General features: G+C 35.5%; 1 protein-coding gene across 1 annotated transcript in view; it reads left to right on the forward strand.

Annotated features, from left to right (window-relative positions):
- Window positions 1-22,122, forward strand: part of POLN (DNA polymerase nu) — a 102,478-nt gene that overhangs the window by 71,695 nt on the left and 8,661 nt on the right. Inside the window, exons 19-22 of the mRNA XM_075709796.1 lie at window positions 848-979; window positions 3,641-3,751; window positions 6,960-7,038; window positions 18,525-18,592. Of these exons, the coding sequence (XP_075565911.1) occupies window positions 848-979; window positions 3,641-3,751; window positions 6,960-7,038; window positions 18,525-18,592 (390 nt within the window). The remainder of the gene's footprint in view (window positions 1-847; window positions 980-3,640; window positions 3,752-6,959; window positions 7,039-18,524; window positions 18,593-22,122) is intronic.

Consider the following 22,122-nt stretch of genomic DNA (forward strand, 5'->3'; position numbering starts at 1 on the left):
TTGATGTATGTTTTATTTTTACTGGAAGTGTTTGGTTTATAAATGTGTTTAAACTGTAACTCTTAGTTTTTTATTTTTACACTTTGGAAAACTGTCTTCAGCTTTTTTCCACCTTATCTTATAAATTCTTTTAGATTCAACATAATATATATTGTGCATCTATATCCTATCCAAAAGCTATTATTCCTTGCTCTCTCTGTTGAAACACTTTTCACTTCTGTTTTTTCTTTTCCAACCCTTTTCTCTCACAACTTGGAGCCAGATTTTTACAGACATTGAGGAGCCTAAGACTGTTTGAAATCCGTGGGACTCACACTCCTAACTGCCTTTCTAAAATCAGGCTACTTGGTCTGATTGCTTCAGCAGTTAAGTTTTTCTGTGACTTTGCACCAAATCTAAAACTTCTAGCTAAATTCAACCATCCACATCTCCATCCTTTTTTAGATCTTCATTCACATTTGTGTTTTATTTAAAATTGATTTCTTTATCTGCTCCTCAAAGTTTGCAGATTTTGACACTGAACTAGTAAAATGATACTTAAAGCAACAAAGTTATTCTGTGAACAAAAGAGATTTCAACCACATTATAACTAGGAATTTCTTAATTACATACTACTTATATACTTCTTAAGTATATTCTTAATCAAGTAACTTCAGTAAAACATTCAAGTTCAAAGTTAAACATTTGCTTTGTTGAAATATGACTGTAGTATATCAGATCCATCCTCTTTCACAGAGATAAGTAAAGTCTAAGTAATTCCACTAATTGTTAATGTAACAGTGCTATTTTATGTGGTGGATTTCTGTTCTGTTTTATTGCATAATAAAGATAATTTCTTTACCACCAGGTAAAGAACGTCTTGCTGACAGCCTGGGAATTACTCCTCTTCAAGCCAGTCAATTTATAGAGAGTTTTATGCAAAAATACAAGAAAGTACATGAATTTACAAAGAAAACCATTGAACAATGCCGAAATAAAGGTAATCCAAAGTCTGTAAGCATATTTTTGTTTACTGCTCAGCACTGTGTGACAGTGGTGAACACAAAGATTCATCTGGACCAAAATTCAGGTAGTTATAGGACAAGAAAAAAGATTGAATATAATTTCTTGGTGAATCAGCTTTTTTTCTCTGTTAACCCTAAGAGGAGCTGGTTAAACCTGTCTGCCTTTTCTCAGAAAGATGCTAACAGAATAAGAAGTCTGTTCTCAGAGTGAACCCTACATAATGTCAAGTTACACTGCATCATTTTGACATACAATGTACTCTAACACAAAAAAGCCCAAGGAATCTTTTACTTAATAAATATGCTACATGGCTGCTGGACCATGGAAGTTCAGCCATTTAGTCAAAGAGCCCATTTACAGAGCTGGGGTTTTTTTTAACATATTTTTTCTTTGTATCAGTCAGAATTTATGTTCTTGAAGTTTAGGTGGTACCTGTGATGGCAGGTGTGTACAGAGTGCTTCTTGGAGCCAGCAGCTGCAAACTCTTCTTGCATCAAATTTGTTGTTAGTCTACATATTCATTTATATTTAGTGAATCCTAGGAGCGCAGTAATTTAAGGAGAGAAAATATAGCTGCTTGAAATATTTTCTTTTACAAGCTTATTAGCAGAACTGTCAAAATGGATTTCTTTCTTTCTTAGTACAGTATACTGTACCAAGACATTTTGTAGCAATAAATAGTAAATTTGCAATATAGTATTACTCATCATTGTATGGGTGAGTGTTGTGATAGGAACATATAACTGACTTCTAGTCATGAAAATTATAGTACTCCTACTCTATGATAAAGAATCAGGTTTGTGAGTTTAGTAGACAAGAGTGTCATAGCTACTGTCCTTGATTGTCATCAAAACACACTTGTCTAATTAGTACTTACTCCTCCTCTCACTCCCATCTATCAACCATTGTTTTAACCACTAATGTTAGACGAACAATCTGTTTTGGTTGTACAATCTCAAAAAAAAATTGCAGCAGGGATTCCAGCTTTCCAACAAAAACATTCCAACCTAGTGAGCTCATTATAAGATAACTTTTCTTTACTTATCTGCAGTTCAAGGGTTGAATAGCACCCACTTGACTCATTATTTAGGTGTTATGGATGTCTGATACTCCATGTAGATCTGATAAGCATACAAATAATATTAATTTGTGATGAAGCTATTTTTGTTAGTGTATTAATATATATGTTATTATATTGTTGTTTTTTGATGAAATTATCAACGTATTAAAAGGACTACATTAGGACTTCATTCAAATATGTATTTGCAGATTAATCTTTCACCACAGAAGCATACTTTGCCACTATTATAATGAAAGATGGTATTTGTTTGGGGATGGTAATCAGCTATGAGTATTGCAAGGGTGATCTGTTGTGGAGACACGCCACACAGGAAAAAGGGTATTACAGTAAATCTATTTTTCCCAGAGAATCCAATGTTTCAAGAATTCCATCTTTAGATACCATTCTTCATGGAAAATCTTAGTTAAATTGGGAAGACTGGTTTGCCAAAGAATAGCCTAACCTCCAGATAATTCAGCTTCTGTTCCAAAACTGATACTTTTGGTATCAGCACTCCTCGAAATATACTAATTTGCAGAAAGCTGTATTAATTCAGCAGAACCATCTTCATCCTCTGCACATAAGTCTGGGTATGTGTTGTCCATAGTAAGGTCATAACTTTGTGTTCGAAGAGGTCTCCTTACCACATGTGCTTGCATATCTTGGCTGCCAAAGGGGAGGTGAAACTGTGTGGCAGTCTGAATTTCCATGATATCTAATGACAATTCATGGATAGCCAAGGTGATCAGAAGTATAACAAAAGACTTTGTAAAGATAAATTTTTAACAAGGATGATTTTTCATTTTTCTTAAAATAATCAAAGAAGTTTAGTTTTGAAGATAAGCTGAGATAAGGTTTTGTGTGTGTTATTTTGACAAGAGGATCCTCACATCTCTCTTCCTTTCTTGACTCCTCTCACTTGCCCTCCAAAATAGTTGTTTTGGCAAAATACGTCATTAGGCCTAACATAAAGCTTTAACTGTGTTTTCATGTGTTTCTTTTAAACTAAAAAAACCCCATCACACTAGAGTTAAGGAAGTTTGGCTGTGAAAGGGACAAGAAAATACCACATAAAGAAAATGGAAAAAAAAGTTATAACTTTGGGGTTTTTCCCAAAAACTATTTGATAATTTTGGGAAATATTCATTAATGATTTAATTACTCTACAAATTGATTTTTCTTTGCTATTCCCAAGTAAACTATTCATTGCATGGGAAGCTCTAATTATGGCTGCTAATAGATAGCTAATTCTGCTAGGTATTTATAGTTTAATCTCCCACAGAGAGAGTTTGCTGGCATATCAGTAGACATTCCTAATGAAAATACAGCTTTAATGAACAGAAGTTTTCCTTGTATAGCATGTACCAATTCTCTGAATGAAATAATTCTTAGACCAAAAATACAATAAGCATTTAAGGTTTAAATAAGAGAAACTGTGACTATTTTCAGAGGGCAAAGTATTAAATTGACTTAGGCAGCATATAATTGCAAAAATCTGTATTATCTTAAAAAATAATTTTTGGAATTTAATTTTAATCACTCTAAGAATACTAATTTCTATTTAAATCCTACAAGGTTACGTGGTTTCCATAATGGGACGTAAAAGACCACTGGCTAATATCAATGCACAGGATTACAAACTACGTACTCAAGCAGAGAGGCAGGCTGTCAATTTTGTTGTTCAAGGTAAAAAAACCCTGCCTACCTTCCTACTTACCTACCTATCTCTTCATCTGTGCTTGGCTTTAGTGGACAACAACTCTGATAATCTCAAGAGAATGAATATTCTACTAAGTAGACTACTGAGGCATGAGTTTTACTATAAAAGAGAAGTTTAAATGATGTATTCTATCTACCTTGAAAATTGCCAGTAAACAGTATCGTAAACCACAATGTTCTAAGTATTTATGTCATGTTTGACACTCCTTATGATTAGTAACTGAAATTAAGTACTGTCTCTGCAGGGATGTGTACAGATCTAGAATTCTAATATATACCCTGTTGCTTGAATAAAAGTTGTGCTCAAGTGGTGGCTGCCTTGCTGTATTAAGCTCCCAGATGTAGAATTTTAAAATATCCGTATAAAATCTGCAGCAAAGCTTGCATGTTTGTCCAGAGATTGTGTTCAGTTTACCTGGGTTTCCATCCAGCTGGCCAGCAGCCCCCTCCAGTTGAAGGTGCAATGCTTGAATTAATACAGCGAGTCCTGCTGAGTGTACAGTGTAGCATAATAAAGCTGCCCAGCCTTCTGAGCAGCACTTGCTTATGTCCATCTGTCCAAAGAGCTTGGAGCTGAGGCAAAGCTATCATAGGACTGTCTACAAAATGCTTGCTTATAGGTATCATAACCTACAATAATAAGACTATCATATTTCATTGTCAGTTCAAATAATGCTGGAGGACAAATCTGATGAAAAATAGTGTAACTGTTATTCAAAACATGCAATAGTAGAAGGTGTGATAAAGCAAGGATTAAAAGTATTCAGTATTCCCAAATTTTATTAAAAATTTCCTTCTAGGCTACAAGGATTTTTTAATTTCAGGATTTCATCTCTAAGATAATATTTAAAGACTGTAAAAATCTTCCCATTATGCTAAAACATTTTATCACAGTTAGTGTACTAAACTGCATACATGTGGTTTATACATATATAATAGTCTAATTAATTTAAGCAGTTTGCATTTTGGTTGTGGTAGCAGCAACTGAAGAAGGCTTCTTCTGATGCATGACAATATTGAAATGTGGATTTCCGGCTTTAACTTGCTACAGCTGGATTTGCCATTGGTCTTTTGTAGTGTTTTTTCTTTTTTGGAATATTTCCCAGTTGAATAGTTTTTACCAATGTACAGCATAATATTCTTCAGTTATAATTCAGCTCTAGATAACCTTATAGAGCAAACCATGTATTTTATTAAGATATTATTAATCATGAAAACTGTTACATTTATTTGGAAGAACTCTGCTCTGGGAGTTTGCTGGTTTCTAAGTTCCAAATACACTGGGAAAATAATGGAGCACCATCCACCAGTATCTGGTCTATTACGTTATTTTATCATGTCAACTTTAAGGATCATTTTTAAAAAGCACTGCAGAACCGGTCAGAAAAATGTAATCAAAATACTTTTTCTAAAGTATGCTATATCAGTGAAACTTTTACAAATTGTGGCAAAGCCAACCAGAAGAATATAATTATTTTCTTTTAAAATATTTGAAATATCTTTTTTCTAAAAATCATATCTCAGAAGAAAAAACCCTATTTTTTCTTTTGAGAGTTCTTCTGTATTTTATTACTTCACATTGTTTCATGAAGAATGCATATAAAACATATGTATTGTGATGGATTAAATACTTGATTATATAATTTTATTCTCACAATCACTAAAAAGGTCACCTGACCTTTGCTGAAATGTCCTTTCTTACTTTCTATATCCATGTGTCCCTTTTTGTGTTATGTTGAATTAGTTTGACACATCATTTCATAGAATCATAGAATCGTTTAGGTTGGAAAAGACCTTTAAGATCATCCAGTCCAACCATTAACCTAACGCTACCAAGTCCACCAATAAACCAGTTAAGGGTAGAGTAGTAATTTCATGTTTCCTGGTTTGGTGGCCGGATTATTTTTCAATGAAAATAAAAACTAGGAATCATTAAGGTTGGAAGGGACCTCTAAGATCATCATCAACCCAACACCACCATGCCCCCTAAACCATGTCCCCAAGTGCCAAATCTACCTGTTTTTTGAACACCTCCAGGAATGGTGACTCCACCACCTCTCTGGGCAGCCTGTTCCAATGCTTGACTACTCTTTCCGTGAAGAAATTTTTCCTAATATCCAATCGAAATTTGAACAGGAAAACAAGATATGTATTTGGGGCTAAATTTGCAATTAGACAAAGCCATCTCAATAATCAGCTGTGGATCTGCGCTTGATGTAGTTAATGAGTGAAACAGAGACTCAGTATGGGATTCAGAGGAGGCAGTTTGTCACAGAAAACCATGAAAAAGAAGAGGTGTTGAGTCCATCTCCTCGATCTCTTAGATATTCTCTCTTATCTCCCAGGAGAGTACCCTTACCATTTGTCTACCTGGCTGCTCTCTATGCCAACTCTGGAAGCTGGACCATTTTGAAGAAAGAATTAAAAATTCATTGAATTAGAGGGTGTGAAAAGGAAGATGCCTACGGTCTAGTACATTTGGGATATCTGACAGAACATGGAGAATTATGTCTTCCAATCCTTACTTAGAGATTTTTTTTTTAATTTTATCTGATTAATCTTTATGTAAAATGTATTAAAACACTGTGGCACAGTTCAGAACAGACACCTTCACCAAACTGCAGGCCTGGAGAATCATTCTGCCTCTTGATCACCAGAAATGCGTAATCTATTATATAACATGACACTGTTTTATGCACCACTGCTCTTAACACTGTAATGTAATGAATATACATTACGTACACATGGAAATATGAAAAAGCATAAAATTAAGTTTCCAAATGGAAATGTAGCTCTGAAACAATGTTCTAACTTTTTGTGACATTAAATTTTAATTGATTTATAGGTAAATTTTAATTCCAATTTAGAGTTAGATAATTTCAGACATTTTTATAAAAAGGAAGTTTTCAACTCATGGCCATGACCGACAAATTCACCTTTAATTAACACATAATTTAATATTATTATTTTATGATTTAACTAACATGTAATTATTTAGTTTGTTATTTATTAATCTTATGATCTGTTTCACATATTACATGACTTGAATCTGCTAGTTTTGCAAATTCTTATAATTCAAAATCTTTGGATGTTTTTCATTCCTATGCCATAGTTCCAAGAAGAACATTTTCCTTTTGCATGCCTTAAATTAAAAGCAGATCACTTTCTTTCACAGGATCTGCAGCTGATCTTTGTAAAATGGCTATGGTGGAGATTTTTACCTCTGTTGTCATTTCTCCAACTTTAACAGCCAGGTTAGTAATGAATGATTGCAAAACTGTTTGATTTTAAACCAAAATTAGTTGAAATGAATGTGGTTTTGCCATTATAGGCAGCTGTAGAAATATCGTGTATGCCTCTGAATCTTTTAACAAGCAAGGACTTGTGGGATGGTTTTATACATTCAAAGTTATATCTTTGTGCTTAAATGGCTGGATCTGTAAATCCATCCTAAGGTGATGAAGTGCCCTGGGGCCATTTAAACTCAGTCAGATCTAGTTCAGTGGTAGTTCTGCATCTTTGAAATCAAGCCCACTGAGCATATCCTTCCTGTATTTTGAGTGTATTGTACAATGGGAATTGAACATTCAATGGGCTGGGAAAAAAACAGGAATCAGGAAACCAGTGCTCAAGCAAAATAAATTAACATTTTTTATTCTTGTATAGATGGCTTTCCTTTGCTAAAGAAAAGCTAGGTCATTGTGATTCTCTTCTGTGGTGACTGCTCATACTTGGGTAGGAGATCACAGAATGTCCTCAAGATTTTTATGCCACTAGCAGAAATAATGAAGTCTACTTTTCCTGTAATAAAGGATGGAGGGGATGGTGCAGAGAGTCAGTGAGCATTATTATTTGCTGCAATAGAAAGACGCTTTGAAGGCAAACATGCAGAAAAAAACCCAAACAAATGGATTCCCATCTTTTGTAATGCTGTAGGTAAACAATCCAGCAGAACATGAGTTTTTTCAGTAGAAGTTCAGATAGAAGCAGAGATAGCAGGTAGTGCAGAACATCAGTGTTTCTGTTGTCATCCAGAAGGGGAAATAATGAAAATTAGCTCTAGCAATCATGTATTAAGGACTTCAGTGGGAGTTTAGGTCAGTACAAAGTAACAGGGGTTGGCCTTCCAAACACACTTTGCAATTATGTGTAATATCTAACCCTATAAATACTCCGTGTGTGTGTGTGTGTATCATTTACACACAGCAGTTATTTGATCAATGTTTCAAAATGTAATTTCTAATTACAAATATAAATTGCATGTGTTGAATTCAAAGGTAGAATCACTCCTATGCTAAAAATAAAACTTGGTCTGAGAAACACTCTTAAGTGTTCTTGCAACTTTTTGAGCAAAATACCATTGAACTATTAGGAAAAAAAAGAGGCCCGCTAGTACAAATCTGAAATGGGAAATGGTTCTTTGGTGGAGATATTGCATGCATTCAGACAATGATACATTTATGTATTGAATGTTGGATGATGTACTATAACATATTGCATTGTACATTTTGGGGCAGATTCTCTGAGCTGATTGTAATTCTTTCTGCTGCCTGAGTTGTACGAAGAGACCAGAATCTGGCAGCTGTGGCCTGGTTGAAAATTTCTGTAGCAGCTGTAACTTTGAGTTAGATTAGCGATAGAGCAGCTGCCTTCTGGGACAAGCAGCCAACAGTCTTTAATGGAGGAGGCAAGTGGAGGTGGTGAGAGGGCAAAGAACATACTCCCTTCTGCAGTTCCTACCTAGCACACAGATCTTTAGGTTCGATAACTAGCTGTTGTAATTCTGAGAAAGCCAAAGTTTTTTATGACTAATGCCATGTCTGATAAAGCTTGTGAATGTTTTCTTCTCTCAACAGAAAATTTTACTTGGGTTGTTCTTTCTCAAAACTATTTCTTTTAAAGAAGTAGTGTCACCAAATGGCTAAGGAGGTAACCAACATGGAGAAGTATTGAAGTTTTACATGTTGAATTTCCTTGTGTTGTGAAAGCGTAGGGGAATGGCTACACCAGGAATCAGAAAAGTATCGCTTCCTATCCTTCTTATTTCTATCATAAATATCACAGCTGGGAAAGACCAAGACTGCAAGGGCATCTAAAAGAGACAGACTGTTTTAAACTGGAATTTTGAACTCCTGCCAGCCATTAACAACTGGATGACTTTGCTAAAGGGGAGCCTTTTAATAGTCACTAATGGGTCCTTGCTGTAATATTCAGTAGGTACTTACAAGCCAAGCTTGTCAGAAAAGTACAATCAATGCCTTTCTAAATTCTGTGAACACTCACCTGGTTGGACGGTGGCATTTGAAAGCATCACTGTGGTCTTGCCAAAAGAGTATGGGACCGAAACTTGAAAATTTGTATTTCCACTTGTCTGCCAGGTGACATTCAGTTAGTTATTTTTTCAGTGGTCTGTTTCTTGATTTTCTTATCACTCAAGTCAGGATAATGATTCTAACATCCTTTGTAAATCGCATTGAAAAATATTGTTAAAAGGAAGTGTATGTATAATTGGTGCTGTTGTAACGGTAGGAATGCACAGTAGCTCTTCCAAAATGAGAAATATAATCAATCTCCTATTATCATCACATCAGATCATATTCATTCCAAAGATAGCACACTACTATCTTTTCTTCTATCTTCACCCTCTTGTAACTATTTTTTTTTTTTTGCCTATTAGAACTTCTAATTTTGGAAGCAGCGTTTTCACTTTGAACAGCATATCAAAGAGAAGTATCTTTTATATATGCTTTAGAAGTGATTATGAACCCCACATTTACACTGGGAGACAGTATCCTATAAGGCATAGACAAGTAGTGGCTAGCACTCAACATTTTGTCTTCCTTACCTTGGAAATAATAAAAAAAAAAGTAAATTCTAGATAAGGTCTTACAGTTTTTAGTGTTAGTTTGCAGGTATGTTTGCAGTCTTCTCCACTGCAGCACTGCATTTATTTTTCATACGCTGTCAGCTGTTCAGCTGTGAGCAAGCTCTGACCCAACAGTAGGAAGCTTCATTTTTGTAGGACTAGTAGTCAGTAGGTTTTCACTTATTGTTTGCACATACGATATTGCATTTGGAAGTCAGGGAAAGGTAATCAAGTTACCTTTTCATGATGCTTCATCAGAGAGGCCCTCTTGACAGAACAGTATATTCCACTGTGACTGATCAATGGCTGCTCTGTCAACTAGCAGTCTCATTTTTCTCTCTGTGTTTCTTCATCTTTTAATTCAAATGCCAGTCTAGCAACTTATGCTGTTGACAATAAAAAGTCAATCAGTTACTTGCAAATAATTTTACAGAAATGGGGAAAAGCAGCATTAAATGCAATGTATATGATAAGAAACTGATATTAGTATGGGTTAGCTACTGTGTTAACATCTCTGAATTTTGTGTGGCACTGACGAGTAATCAAAATGGTTTCTTCAGACTTCTTCCATATTACCTAGATCTTTTTTAAGATGCTGTTCTGCTGCTGATGGCCAAGTTGCTTACTGAAAATGTGCTGCTGACATAAATTATTCAAGTGCCAGCTATTACCTGTCTGATACAGTTCACAGAACGTCCACACAATGTTTCCTGCAGGCAGATGATAGCAAAGAAACTTCTGAGTGAGATTAAGGCATACAGTAGCACCTGAAAGAAAGATTTATGGAATTTATGAGAGTGGAAAGGTACTTGGTGAACTCAGATGGCCAGTTGTAGTTATCATCAGTGTTTAAAACATCATTGCAGTGGCAGACGCATGGAAACTTCGTAAGAAAGAAGGATACTGGCAAATTGTGAAAGAATTGCTGCCTATAGCAATTCTTGGAAAAATTAGCACTTTGTAAGCTGAAGATGCACTGATGTTACCCAAAGTCTACCTGGTGCTACATGAACTTCTCAGAAAGTCATTAAAGTTTATAATATCCCAACAACATGCAAATTAAATTTAACAAGTCTACAGAACTATTGAGTAATTTGGTGTGAATCCAGCAATTCTGCTTTCTCACCAATTTATTGTTCCTTCAGCGCTGGACCTGTGCCACAAACACACAGCTTTACTTCTCAGCACATCCAGAGCCTAGTTAAAGAGACAGGTTCAGCAACAGGCCAGATATAAATGAATGATCTGAAAAGGAGGAGCCACCAGCAAATAAAAGGAAAAGGCATGATCATATTTTCTTGGTCCCAGCTGCTTTTTGATAGCGGTGGATGTTGGAGGTTTTGTATGTCTTCCTCAAGGAACAAACACTTTAATCAACCTAATGATTTTCTCAGTTGGTGAACTGTAAATGCAGCTTGCTTCTACACAGATAGCTAAATTAGTTAGAAACAGCCCTAATTGTCCCAGGAACAAGCATTGTGTTATGTGACCTGGATTTTTTTCAGATACAAATCATATGATAAATCACAAATGATTCATTTGTTGGAAGTGGCTTCAGTTTTAGTTACACACAAGAACCTAGCAGCATTTTTATAAGGTGTGTAGGGATTCAAATATTAGTACTTTATTGACTGCTTATCATTTCTCAGATTCATACAAAAAGACATACTGATAAAACCAACTTCCTGATTACATCATAGCTTCAACCAAATACATTCAGTAAACTGCTTAGTGTTGCTGCTATGTGTGATAATTTTCTTTAATTCTGGGCATAAACCTTATGTCCTTTTATCTGTTTCTTCAGGAATTAAAAAATTGTTTTTACTCATGTTTCTTCTGTAGCAGTTATCCAGGATTTTCAAGTAAATGCTTATTGCTCTGGTACTCTGCCCACAATTCCCAGTATATGGTTGCAGATCTGCTCTAAAGGATTAGCGGTATCAAGATTGTCAACATTTATCCTTAGCCTAATACTGGAGAAATAGAATCACAAGGAAAAGATAAAAGCTTTGGATTCTGCTTGAGAGGAGAGTGAGATTTTTGTTTCACAGACATGTGCTTTTGTTTCAGTAGCAGAAGGAAACATCCTAGATCATATTGCTATGTCAGAAATGACTGTGAGCTCTCCATAGCTGCTGTCCCAGTCCAGTATGTAGCTCTTTGCTTCCCAAAGTGGCCAAATAACATTGTCTTTCTAGGCGTGCTGTGACTTAGCAAAATCATTACTTTCCTCAAGCATTCAAAGCAGTATTTTGCATGTATCCACAAGATGGTGAACTGTTACTTGAACACTTCATGCTTAGTGAGCCAGAACAAGTCAGAATTATTTATTCTTTATAGAAAGAGCTAAATATATTTAATATGCTTAAATATCACAGCCAAAAAGGACATTCATGATGTAGCAGGTTTTTCAATGTTCCTTTATGTGGGTCGTTCAACACAAATAATTTTCATTTGCAAAAACCTTTTGTAGGTCACCTTTTAGATTGGTATGTTTTAAAACACTTTGGGTACATGCAAAAATTCTATTCTCTTTAATTAACCATCTGTTCAGCTTCCTGCTCTTCATGATATAGCTGCTGAGAAAACAAATTTCACAAGTTAGCTGAATTTTCATAGTTAAAATGTTAAAATGTCAAAATATCTTGGTCTTTATTATGGAAACACTGAAAGAGGTAGCTTAAAGTTAATGCAGGTAACATCTATGCAGGCATGATATATCTTAACCTATAGCTTTTATACTTTTATACCGCATTAGAAATCCTTATAGATGCAGCTTCAAAAAAACCTTGAAAAATCTACAAAATGTTACAAAATTTTTGTAACCTTATTCCTTAGTTACATGACAACTTAATAGGCATTCTTTGCACTGGAATCTGTGTACTTTTGTGGGGAAACTGTGACATAATTAAATAACAGGTAGTATTAGTAGTATCAGAAAAAAATTAATACAGTTTTAGTGTATGGAACATAGAGATTTCTAAGATGAATCAGATCCAACATCCATCTGGTCCGTTATTGCTGAGTGTGGCCAGTAGCAGATGCTTCAGGAGGAAGGTGTAAGATTTGTAGTAGGATAGCCTGTCTGTCTGCAGATTGTCATCTTGCTCTGATTGTGGGGCGAGTCTAAGTTCTGAAACAGAAGATTTAAAAGTCTTCCCCCCAAATCATTGTATGTCATCATTTCTAAATGTTCTTGAAATCCATACAAGTGTTTGTTACATGAGCAACCATTCTGGCTTTTTCTGGCAATGTGTTTCATTACATGCCTTTTAAACCAATGTTGTGTTTTATTAAATATGAATTTATTAATTATGAATTTATCAAATTTTTAAGTTACAGAACATAGAACATCTTTCCATTTGTTATTTTTTTCATATTCCTCCATTTTTCTGATTTCAAAATATCTTGTTCTTTATATCATTTTTTCCTAATCACTTAACAGTTTTTATGCTCTTTTGGGAATTTTTTAAAACTTAGCATTATATACAAAGCTTTTAACCATGCACTCTCCTATCTGCAATTTTGAAGTCTCCCATTATGCATTTAGAGATTTCAAATTCAAAATGAAACAATGTGACGTTACTAGTTGGATGATTATTTTATTCATCAAAAAAGGGGATAACATAGGATGACAGACAAGGATATTAATATTTGGGATATAAAATCTGATACTGTTGTATCAGAAAATGGTATTTCAATGATCAGGGACATAGTGCTTTTTTAAATAAGAAAACCATGTGTGAATAGAAAGTTACTGATTTTTTAAAGTATTTCTAAATGTTTATTGTGCTATCAAGTGATCATTAATATCCTTTTTAAAGTAGTGTGCTTTTAGTAACTTTTTAATGTTTATACATTTTTTATTGTACCAATATAAAAACTTAACTATTAACATTGTCTTATGTTCCTGAGTAATGCATTGTAGGATTTTTTTTAAGTTGAACTAGAATTTTTACTCAAACAAATAAGCTATGATGGATTTCAAATAACTCAACTTTTTGCTCCTTCTCCAAAGAGAATCCTTTGGCTTTCGGAAATCTCGTGTTCAATTATGATTTAATTCTCAGCATGTCTTCAAATTAGAAATAAAATGTGTAATTTTTTCATGGTAATTCTATACTTGAGTACTGTAGCTCAGAATCAGACAACCTGATGGTGCCACACCATTTTTTTTCTGAAGATGTAGAGCTAACCAACAGGAAGTATCTTAAACTATTTTAGTCTGGGCTCTCAGCCTGGTTCTTAGTCAGAGTAAGGTGCCCTTAATTCCTTATGGAATCATAGAATCAATTAGGTTGGAAAAGACCCTTAAGATCATCCAGTCCAACTGTATTATGTGTGACAATCAGACCCTCTTATTTAAAGCTTTCCCAGTTACCCAATTTTAAACCTTATTTTAATTTATTTTCTGCTCAAACTCTTAAACCAGCCAGCTCAACCTAATATGTGAGCTCCTCTCAGATATTCTTTAAGCAGTATACTTAGCAACTTACACATATGGCTTAGCCTGTCTCATTCCCGTCCTTCCTGTTGCCTGGGCTTAGTTAGACCTCCCATGGGAGTGTCAGGGGCTGCAGTGAGGGAAGTGAACAGAGGCAGCCCTTGAGATTGAGGTGAGTTTTCAGGGTTCTGGAATGGGCATGTGGAGGGTCCAGATTGCCTACTACCAAACGATGGAGTAAATTAACCAACAGTTAGTCTGTAGGAATTCATTGGTGGTTTATATTTTGTGTTATCTTCATGCAGACCAGTCTGGAAAACTAGACCAAGTTATGCTTTGGATGTGTTGTTAATAGCAGTAAAAATTTCCCTGGTGATACGAAAATATACCACAAAAATGTACAGAGGGCTGTTCTCTCTGTCTAACTTCAGGTATCCATTGTGGGTAGCTGTTTCAGGAGATGGCACCCCCGCAAAGGCAATGTGTAGAGTCGGGGTTTTCCAGATGTCAGTTCAGAACATCTAAGTCAGAGCCTACCTTAGTCCCTTGACTGTAGAAGGAGCATGAATGTAATTAGTTTGAGTATCTCTTGACACATTGTAATGGCCTGAAACCGTGCACATGGCTGTTAAAAAACAGCTTCTGAGAAAGACTACTATGACAATCTTGTCTTTTTTTTCCCTGTCCTATGCTGGCCTCTTCTACGGGATATTCCTACAATAGAGTCTGCAGCATGTCATGCCACAGTGCTCTCATTTGCAGTTTAGACAAAGTGTTGTTTCCTTTAATGGTAAAGAAGTACAGTTGCTCACCAAGAAGGTAATAACTGTTTTGTTGAAGTCAGTTCAATAGTGTACTTATTTCTAGGCAACGCATTTGAAGTAGTCATGGAAAATCTTGAAATTCTGTACTTTAGAACAAAAAGGTCCAGATCTGGAATATGTTGCTTTACAGTAACAAACAAAATCCTCATTTGTTCTTATATTAGACAAACTGGCCTGGTACTAGGAAAAAATACACTATAAGGAGGCAAAATGGCCTCATAAATAGAATACGTTGAAAAAATCTCTTGATGATAGTTTAGTTTCTTTTGGCTTATATAAGTCAATAATATGATTATGATATAGTAATGATAACTGGGTGGATCCATTGAAGGCCTGAGAAGTTTATTCTCTGTGTTGTTTCATAGGAAACTGGAAGAATGATGTAGTGTTGAAGAGAACAAAAAAGATTTTCTGTTTAAAATTCTGTAGTGCAGCATAATAGTTTAAGAAGGATATTGTGTGCTGGGCACACTAAACTGATGTCAAAAGCCGTATTCAGGCTGGCAGTCACAGAAATACTTCTGCATTAGAAGGTGCAGGTTGTAGCGGTATCTCCATTACACACCACAGTCATACTCAGGTGCAGGTCATGTTTCTCAGTAAAAGAAATCATGTGTGTACTCATCAAAAATTATGCCTAATCTGCAGCCAATCAAGAAAATAGTTAATAAAATACTAGTTTGTAAATCAAGGGGATTCTTATAATCTGTAGAACAACAAAAATACTAGTCTCTGCCTGGTTTGCAGTCTCTAATCTAGTTTTCCATACCTTTTAGCAAGAGATAATGAGAGGAGCTTGCTATTTCAATATTCCTTCAAAGTGAAGATGATTCAGTTCAGCTATTAAGCAAAAGTATAGGGTTTTTTTCAAACTTGTTTCACTCAAGGTGTGCAGTGGGTGGGTGTGTGCACGCACTGGAATGGTGAAAGCTATGAATTTTGAATGTATAAATTGCTTTGATTTCTCTTTCATCTGCATTGATGTCAAATTGAATGCTTCCTTCTTTGGAACAGCATATTGCATGTGAATGTTATTACTGTAACAGTCCTGAAAAAGTACAGGTGGCCTTGTACTATAAACCTGCAAGAGTAGAACCCATTAAACTGATATGAGATGGATAAGAAAAAGAGATAAGAGATCATTAAAAAAAAAAAATCTAACTTGTTTGATGAAAATTAAGGAGGAAATAGTGTATACTATTCGAGTTCACAGCATCAAGCTAGGAAATCACATTTAGTGTTAATTAAAACTTATGTGGTATCTTTCACTCGAAACTAGAAGTGTATTAGAAATTTCTTAGATCTCACATCTCCAAGATAAATTTTATCCCCATTTTCTAATTGAATGATCATTGCTTAGCAGGAGAGTAGCAGAGCTAGGAAGAGAACCAGCAATGCTAACTTCTGGTTCTGTATTTTAGCAGGCAGAATATTGTCCTGAACTTCAAGTTCATCCCTAGATGTTTAAGACGGGGTAGATGTATTTCTGCACCTCTGTGCAGTTCCTCAGTTAACAGGCAATATAACCAAGCTGATAGGCCCTGCTTTGCAGGATGATAAGCATTCAGAAACAGGGTCCTTTGGCCCAGATGGAGAACAAAGCTAAAATAGCTGTGCTGCTTTCAGTAGATGAACTGGAGCATGTAGAGTTATGTCAAGTCTATTGTACTGTCCAGACAGAAATTTTGAGTTCAGTTCACATTGCTTCCACAGGTTTTCTGACTCACATAAGGTAGCACTGATCTCTGGTCCAACCCTGCTCCTCCTGAACTTGGTTTTACTTTTAGCGTGGAGATGAGGTGATCAGTTGATCCAGTGCTGAGTGGTTTTGAAAATCCAATTATTTTTCCTCCATTCCAAAATCCTGATAAGTTTATTATAAAATTTTTAATGTATATTGTAAGTTCTTCTAAGAAAGGACTTTTCCTTACCAAATATTCAGAATATATGGTGCTCTAATCCTGACTGAAGGCATGAGACACTACTCTTGTACAAATAATAACCAGTCTATCATGTTTTTATTGCACTGTTTTAATCAATGAAATTATTTTCACTTATTCCATTGACTCACAGTATATTCAGAGGTTTTAATGTTCACAGTTCTTCCTGATCTATATCTTTTTACATGTCATTTCAATGATTATGAGGAATCTCTTGCTTAATTAATTTACTTGCATTGGAAATGATAACTTTTCATGTAACTGTATTCTGTTGGTACAGATGATCCTGGTCTTTTCATCTATTCCTTTTTGTATCCTGTGTCCCAATTTCCTATTAGAAATATGTTAATCTGTTTCACTCTGCTTCTGACTGTGTTGTAAGTGACTAATAATTTAAGATCTATTATTAGAGCTTACCACACTGTTAGTCAATGTCACATTGTAATTTAAAGCAGTGTGAAACTATCTTAGGATATTTTCCTGAAAGCTGTGAAAAGTTACAAGTAGTAACCATGTTGATGTTTCAGCCATTTGTAAAGAAGTATTTACTTGAATAACTGCTAGGTGTTAAGAAAAGTCTACAATGAGCATTTAATTTAAATGTTATATACAAATTGCAAAGCAATTGGTGGTACCGTTTCATGACTTAGACTCCCAGCTACAATAATTAAAGAAATAATAAAATAAACCTAGTAGGAATACAGTCTAATCAGATATGCATTATTTTTTCTTCCTGAGTGAAAACTACTCTTGGGGATTATATGTGCTAGATTATATCTGTTCCGCTGTGGACTTGATTCAATCAAATACATTTATTATTTCCATTGTGAAAGTACTTTTGCACCCAAACCAACAATTTAGGGTGCTATTCCTGTAAGCACTGAACAATTAAGTCACAGTCCGTATGCAAGAGACCTATCGATATAGAAGTAATACAGACAAAGAGAAAAGCAAAGCAGTGGTATAAATTCATTACAAAACAGCTCTTACTGAAGAGCTCAGGTACATGTAGTTGCATGGCTTTCCAGCTGTTACTGCTTTCAGCTGTACACTCCGTCCTTACGAAGGCAACTGTCCTGACAGCAGAGGGAACAGATCAGGTTGTGTATCTATGGCTGCATTTTTGTTCTTCAACCCAGTTGTTTGTCAGCATGAGGACACCTACTTTGCACTTAAGTGAAAAGATTATTTCCTGGAAAGGACTCAAGTCACTGGACAACTAGGAGTTAATATTGGCATACCAGTGAGCCAAGTACTCTTACTATTGACCTAATCTGTATTCGTAAAACTGCCCATTTGCAACCACATTTATTCCAGCTCGACTTGAAAACAAAAACAAGCTATATTAACAAAACATAGCCTGTCTCTATAATTTGTTGCAATTTTCTGCAAATAACATTGGGTTTAAGTAATACCTTGTCACATCATCAAATCCCTGAATGACATTTATAAGCTAGCAAGCACAGTTTGGGTTTACAACCATGGCCTTTATGTTTTCAGAATATGCAATCCTTTTAACTCCATTAATGATTTTTTCATTTTCTTAGGATGTTTATTTTCACTTTAACATATCCATTATGCATGTGATAATTAGTTGACGATATGAATGGAAAGCACAGTTAGAAATTTCTTGCATATGTTATCTAAAGTCTCTGAAAATTTTCAGGTTAATTGCCCAGATTCATGACGAGTTGTTGTTTGAAGTAGAAGATTCTCAAATCCAGGAATTTTCAGGTAAATACAATCTTTCTTGGTCTTTCTCCCCCACCCCCATTTTTCTTCCTATAACCTGTGATTTCTCAGAGGATAAAGAATTAATGTAACAAGAAGCAGCACATTGATTCTCATGGTTAAGAAAATGTGTACTAAGCAGATTTTTCTGAATGTTTTCCACCACTGGCTAGATAAAACATGATATACTCATCTGGAGTTCATTAACGTGCTTATTTGTATTTAGTTTTCTTATCAAGATTCCCTCATCCAATGTGCGAATCCTGCAAAGCTAAGTAATAATACTTTCTCCAAGGTTTCAAAGGGTTTTAGAAGGAAATAAACCAGCTTAATGGCTTGGAAAGTAACTTCCTAAATACTTATGATTGGGGCCTGTTACATAAAGAAGTATGAAATTCTTAATGCAAGAATATAATGTACTGTTAATTCTAAGTTAGTTTACCGCTTTTTTTATATTAAGAGAACTTTATGATGGAACTTTCAAGGTTAAGGGTTAGTAAAAGTTCCTGCCTACATTTTTATCCTCTCATCTGGCTTGCTTCCAGACATTATTTCCTAAGCCAGAGTTTGTCTCAGCATCTGGTACAAATTTAGCTAGCAAACGAGGGCACATAGGAGGCTGTCGGGTCTCTTCTCCGGTAAGTAGTGGATTTATTCCTGTAGGCACCAAACGTTTATTCACAAACTTTGTTGTAGTTTGAAGCTCAACAATATCTTTGGCTAAAACAATTAGGATAATATCACAAATATTTTAAATGAACCAATACAAGAATATCTTCCATTGTAACCTAAGCATCTAAGAAAAAATTAATTTCATCCTGTCGTGCATTCATTTAAACAGTACAATTTGCTGTATTAGTCTTATTTCATCCCTGATCCCTCTTGTGAGTATTAGTTCATAATGAGAACATTAAACCTCCATCTAATCAAAACAAAGAACCTAGGAAATATTTAAGTTCAATATATTAGGAGCATTGTAATGAATTAGGTTAATATATTAACATTTAACCTCTAAATACAGGAGTTCAGATCTGGTTTAAATTAAAAAAGTATCATACAATTTATGAGAGATTGCAGTATCTACTCAGAAAAGGCCAATGTCTAAAAGTGTCATAGTTTCAGAGTTAGAAAGTATAGTATAGTGAATGAGATCTGTAAGACAGCATAGAATGATTTTTATTATCTTATTTGACATCAATTTGCATTAAGTATAAAGCTAATATTATACCCAAACAATAAAAATTATTCATGGTTGCTTATACCTATAGAAAATCACAGATTCTGCCCTCATCAGATCAAATTCTGATCTCTGTTACTAGTATAAATTTGTTGTAAATTCAGCAAAATCAATACTTTTCCAGTATAACGAAAAAACCTCTAGCCATTGTATGAATAATAGTAATAAATTATCCCACTATATAAGCATGATGACTAGAGGCTTTTTTCTGAAAACACAAAAAGAGTCCAGTTCAAATACTCAAGATGTGTCTGCTCTACACACCACAGTGTAACTAGTTCGCATATCCCCACATCTAGCTGCAGTGTGCAGAACAAACATGCCTGTGAATTCCTTGTTCTGCTTCAAAGCTATCACCATGTAATTGAAGTTGCTAAGACGACCTTTAGGAAATGGACCTGGGCAGTCTAGAAGTCTGAGATACCTTGGAAATTTTCATTGCACTTAACATAGGCTGCCAAGCTTGAGTGTTCAAGATGGAAGTTTGTTTCATTCTGCTGATTGAAGATTGATTTTTAGGTTTGTCTCTACTTTTCCCTAAGAGGCAAAGAAAAAAAGAAAATTCTGCAATACAGTAACTTTCAGATATACTCACTTACCTCAGAACAGAAGAGTGAAAAAATGTCTTTTCCTTAATGCTAAAGACCAACCTAAGACACTAATTTCCTTCTTCATTTCTTCATTCATTCATTTCCTTCCCCTTTATTTACTGGTGAGGCCACACCTGGAGTACTGCATCCAGTTCTGGGCTCCTCGGTACAAGAGAGACATGGACATACTGGAGACAGTCCAATGAACAGCCACAAAGATGATGAAGGAACTGAAGCATTTCTCCTATGAGGGAAGGCTGAGAGAGCTGGGACTATTCAACCTGGAGAAGAGAAGGCTCAGGGGGAACTTATTAGTGTATTACTTACCTGAAGGGAGGGAGCATAGAGGATGGAGGCAGGCTCTTTCCAGTGGTGCCCAGTGACAGGACCAGAGGCAATGGGCGCAAACTGAAACACGGGAGGTTCCCTCTGAACATCAAGAAACACTTTTTTACTGTGAGTGTGATTGAGCACTGGCACAGGTTGCCCAGGGAGGTTGCGGAGTCCCCATCCTTGGAAATATTCAGAAGCCATCTGGACACGGTCCTGGGCAACTGGTTCTAGACGGCCCTGTTTGAGCAGCGGGGTTGGACCAGATGACCTCCAGAGGTCCCTTCCAACCTCAACTATTCTGTGATTCTGTGTTTTGCAAATAGCCCTGCTGCTGGTAAAAGAACTAATCCAAGTTGGCTTAAAAGTGACTGAAGCTGGCGCTTCCTTCAGTGTCATTAATGAGGATTTTTCTTGATCTGACTAGGCAGAGAAAGGGTGCATCTGCATCAGCATGTAACTTCCAGTCAGGAGTATGATGATGAAGCAGATCTCCCTATTGTCCCCAGTCCATGGTGTGAACAGTTTTGGTTCACATCACGAAGCAGTCTGAGAGCAGTTGACCTAGATTCCTTTCAGATGAAACTAAACAGGAAGACTCTTTTCTCCTAATGTGTTCCAATTATTTCAGGAGCTGCTAACTGAGGTAACAAATTAGGTGTGTGAGTTTTAAACCAAAGGAGTGTCAGTAGGATGTGTGCTCCTAATCACTTTAGTGCTTTGAAAGTCCAAATTAGGTTTTCATCCCTTTACCCAAAGTTCACTCTTTCTCTTTTTTAAAGTCCTTACGCTTACTTTTATTTGCCGATATTCTTTAGCTGTCAGCTTTGTATTTACATATCTAATGAGCTTTTGTCCATTCAGAAACTTTAAATTACAGAATCTGCTGACTTGCAGATTCCAGCCTGCAGCTTAATGATCTAGAGAGAAATCTCAGTTGTACAGTCACAAAGCTCAGTAAAAGGAAAAATGTGGACTTAAAGCTAAAGAGCAGTGTTTGATGGCTTTAATAGACTACAGTTCAGTGCTGTGTTCATCTTCTGCATTTAGTGTGATCCAAGAAGCACTGGCCTACTATTCAGCGTGTTTGCATTTTGATTCCAGTCATGCTTCTGATCTACTTTTTTCAGGAAAGCAACAGCAAATATATGTGTCTCAGTTTTCTTATTTGCAGAATGGATATGAAATCTTAAAATACTTTTAAGATTTATAAATGAAGAACATAAATACTATTATTTCAATTAGGTCGTAGTGCAGAACATAAGCCTTCTCAGCAGCATTTCCCTTATGGAAATGTCTCTTTTGTATTGTTTTGCAACATTAAAATGTCTATTTGCTTCTGAGATGCTCCTGAGTGGAGGCTGAGAATTGTCACA

Source organism: Pelecanus crispus, chromosome 4 (assembly GCF_030463565.1).
Source record: "Pelecanus crispus isolate bPelCri1 chromosome 4, bPelCri1.pri, whole genome shotgun sequence".
Lineage (NCBI taxonomy): Eukaryota > Metazoa > Chordata > Aves > Pelecaniformes > Pelecanidae > Pelecanus > Pelecanus crispus.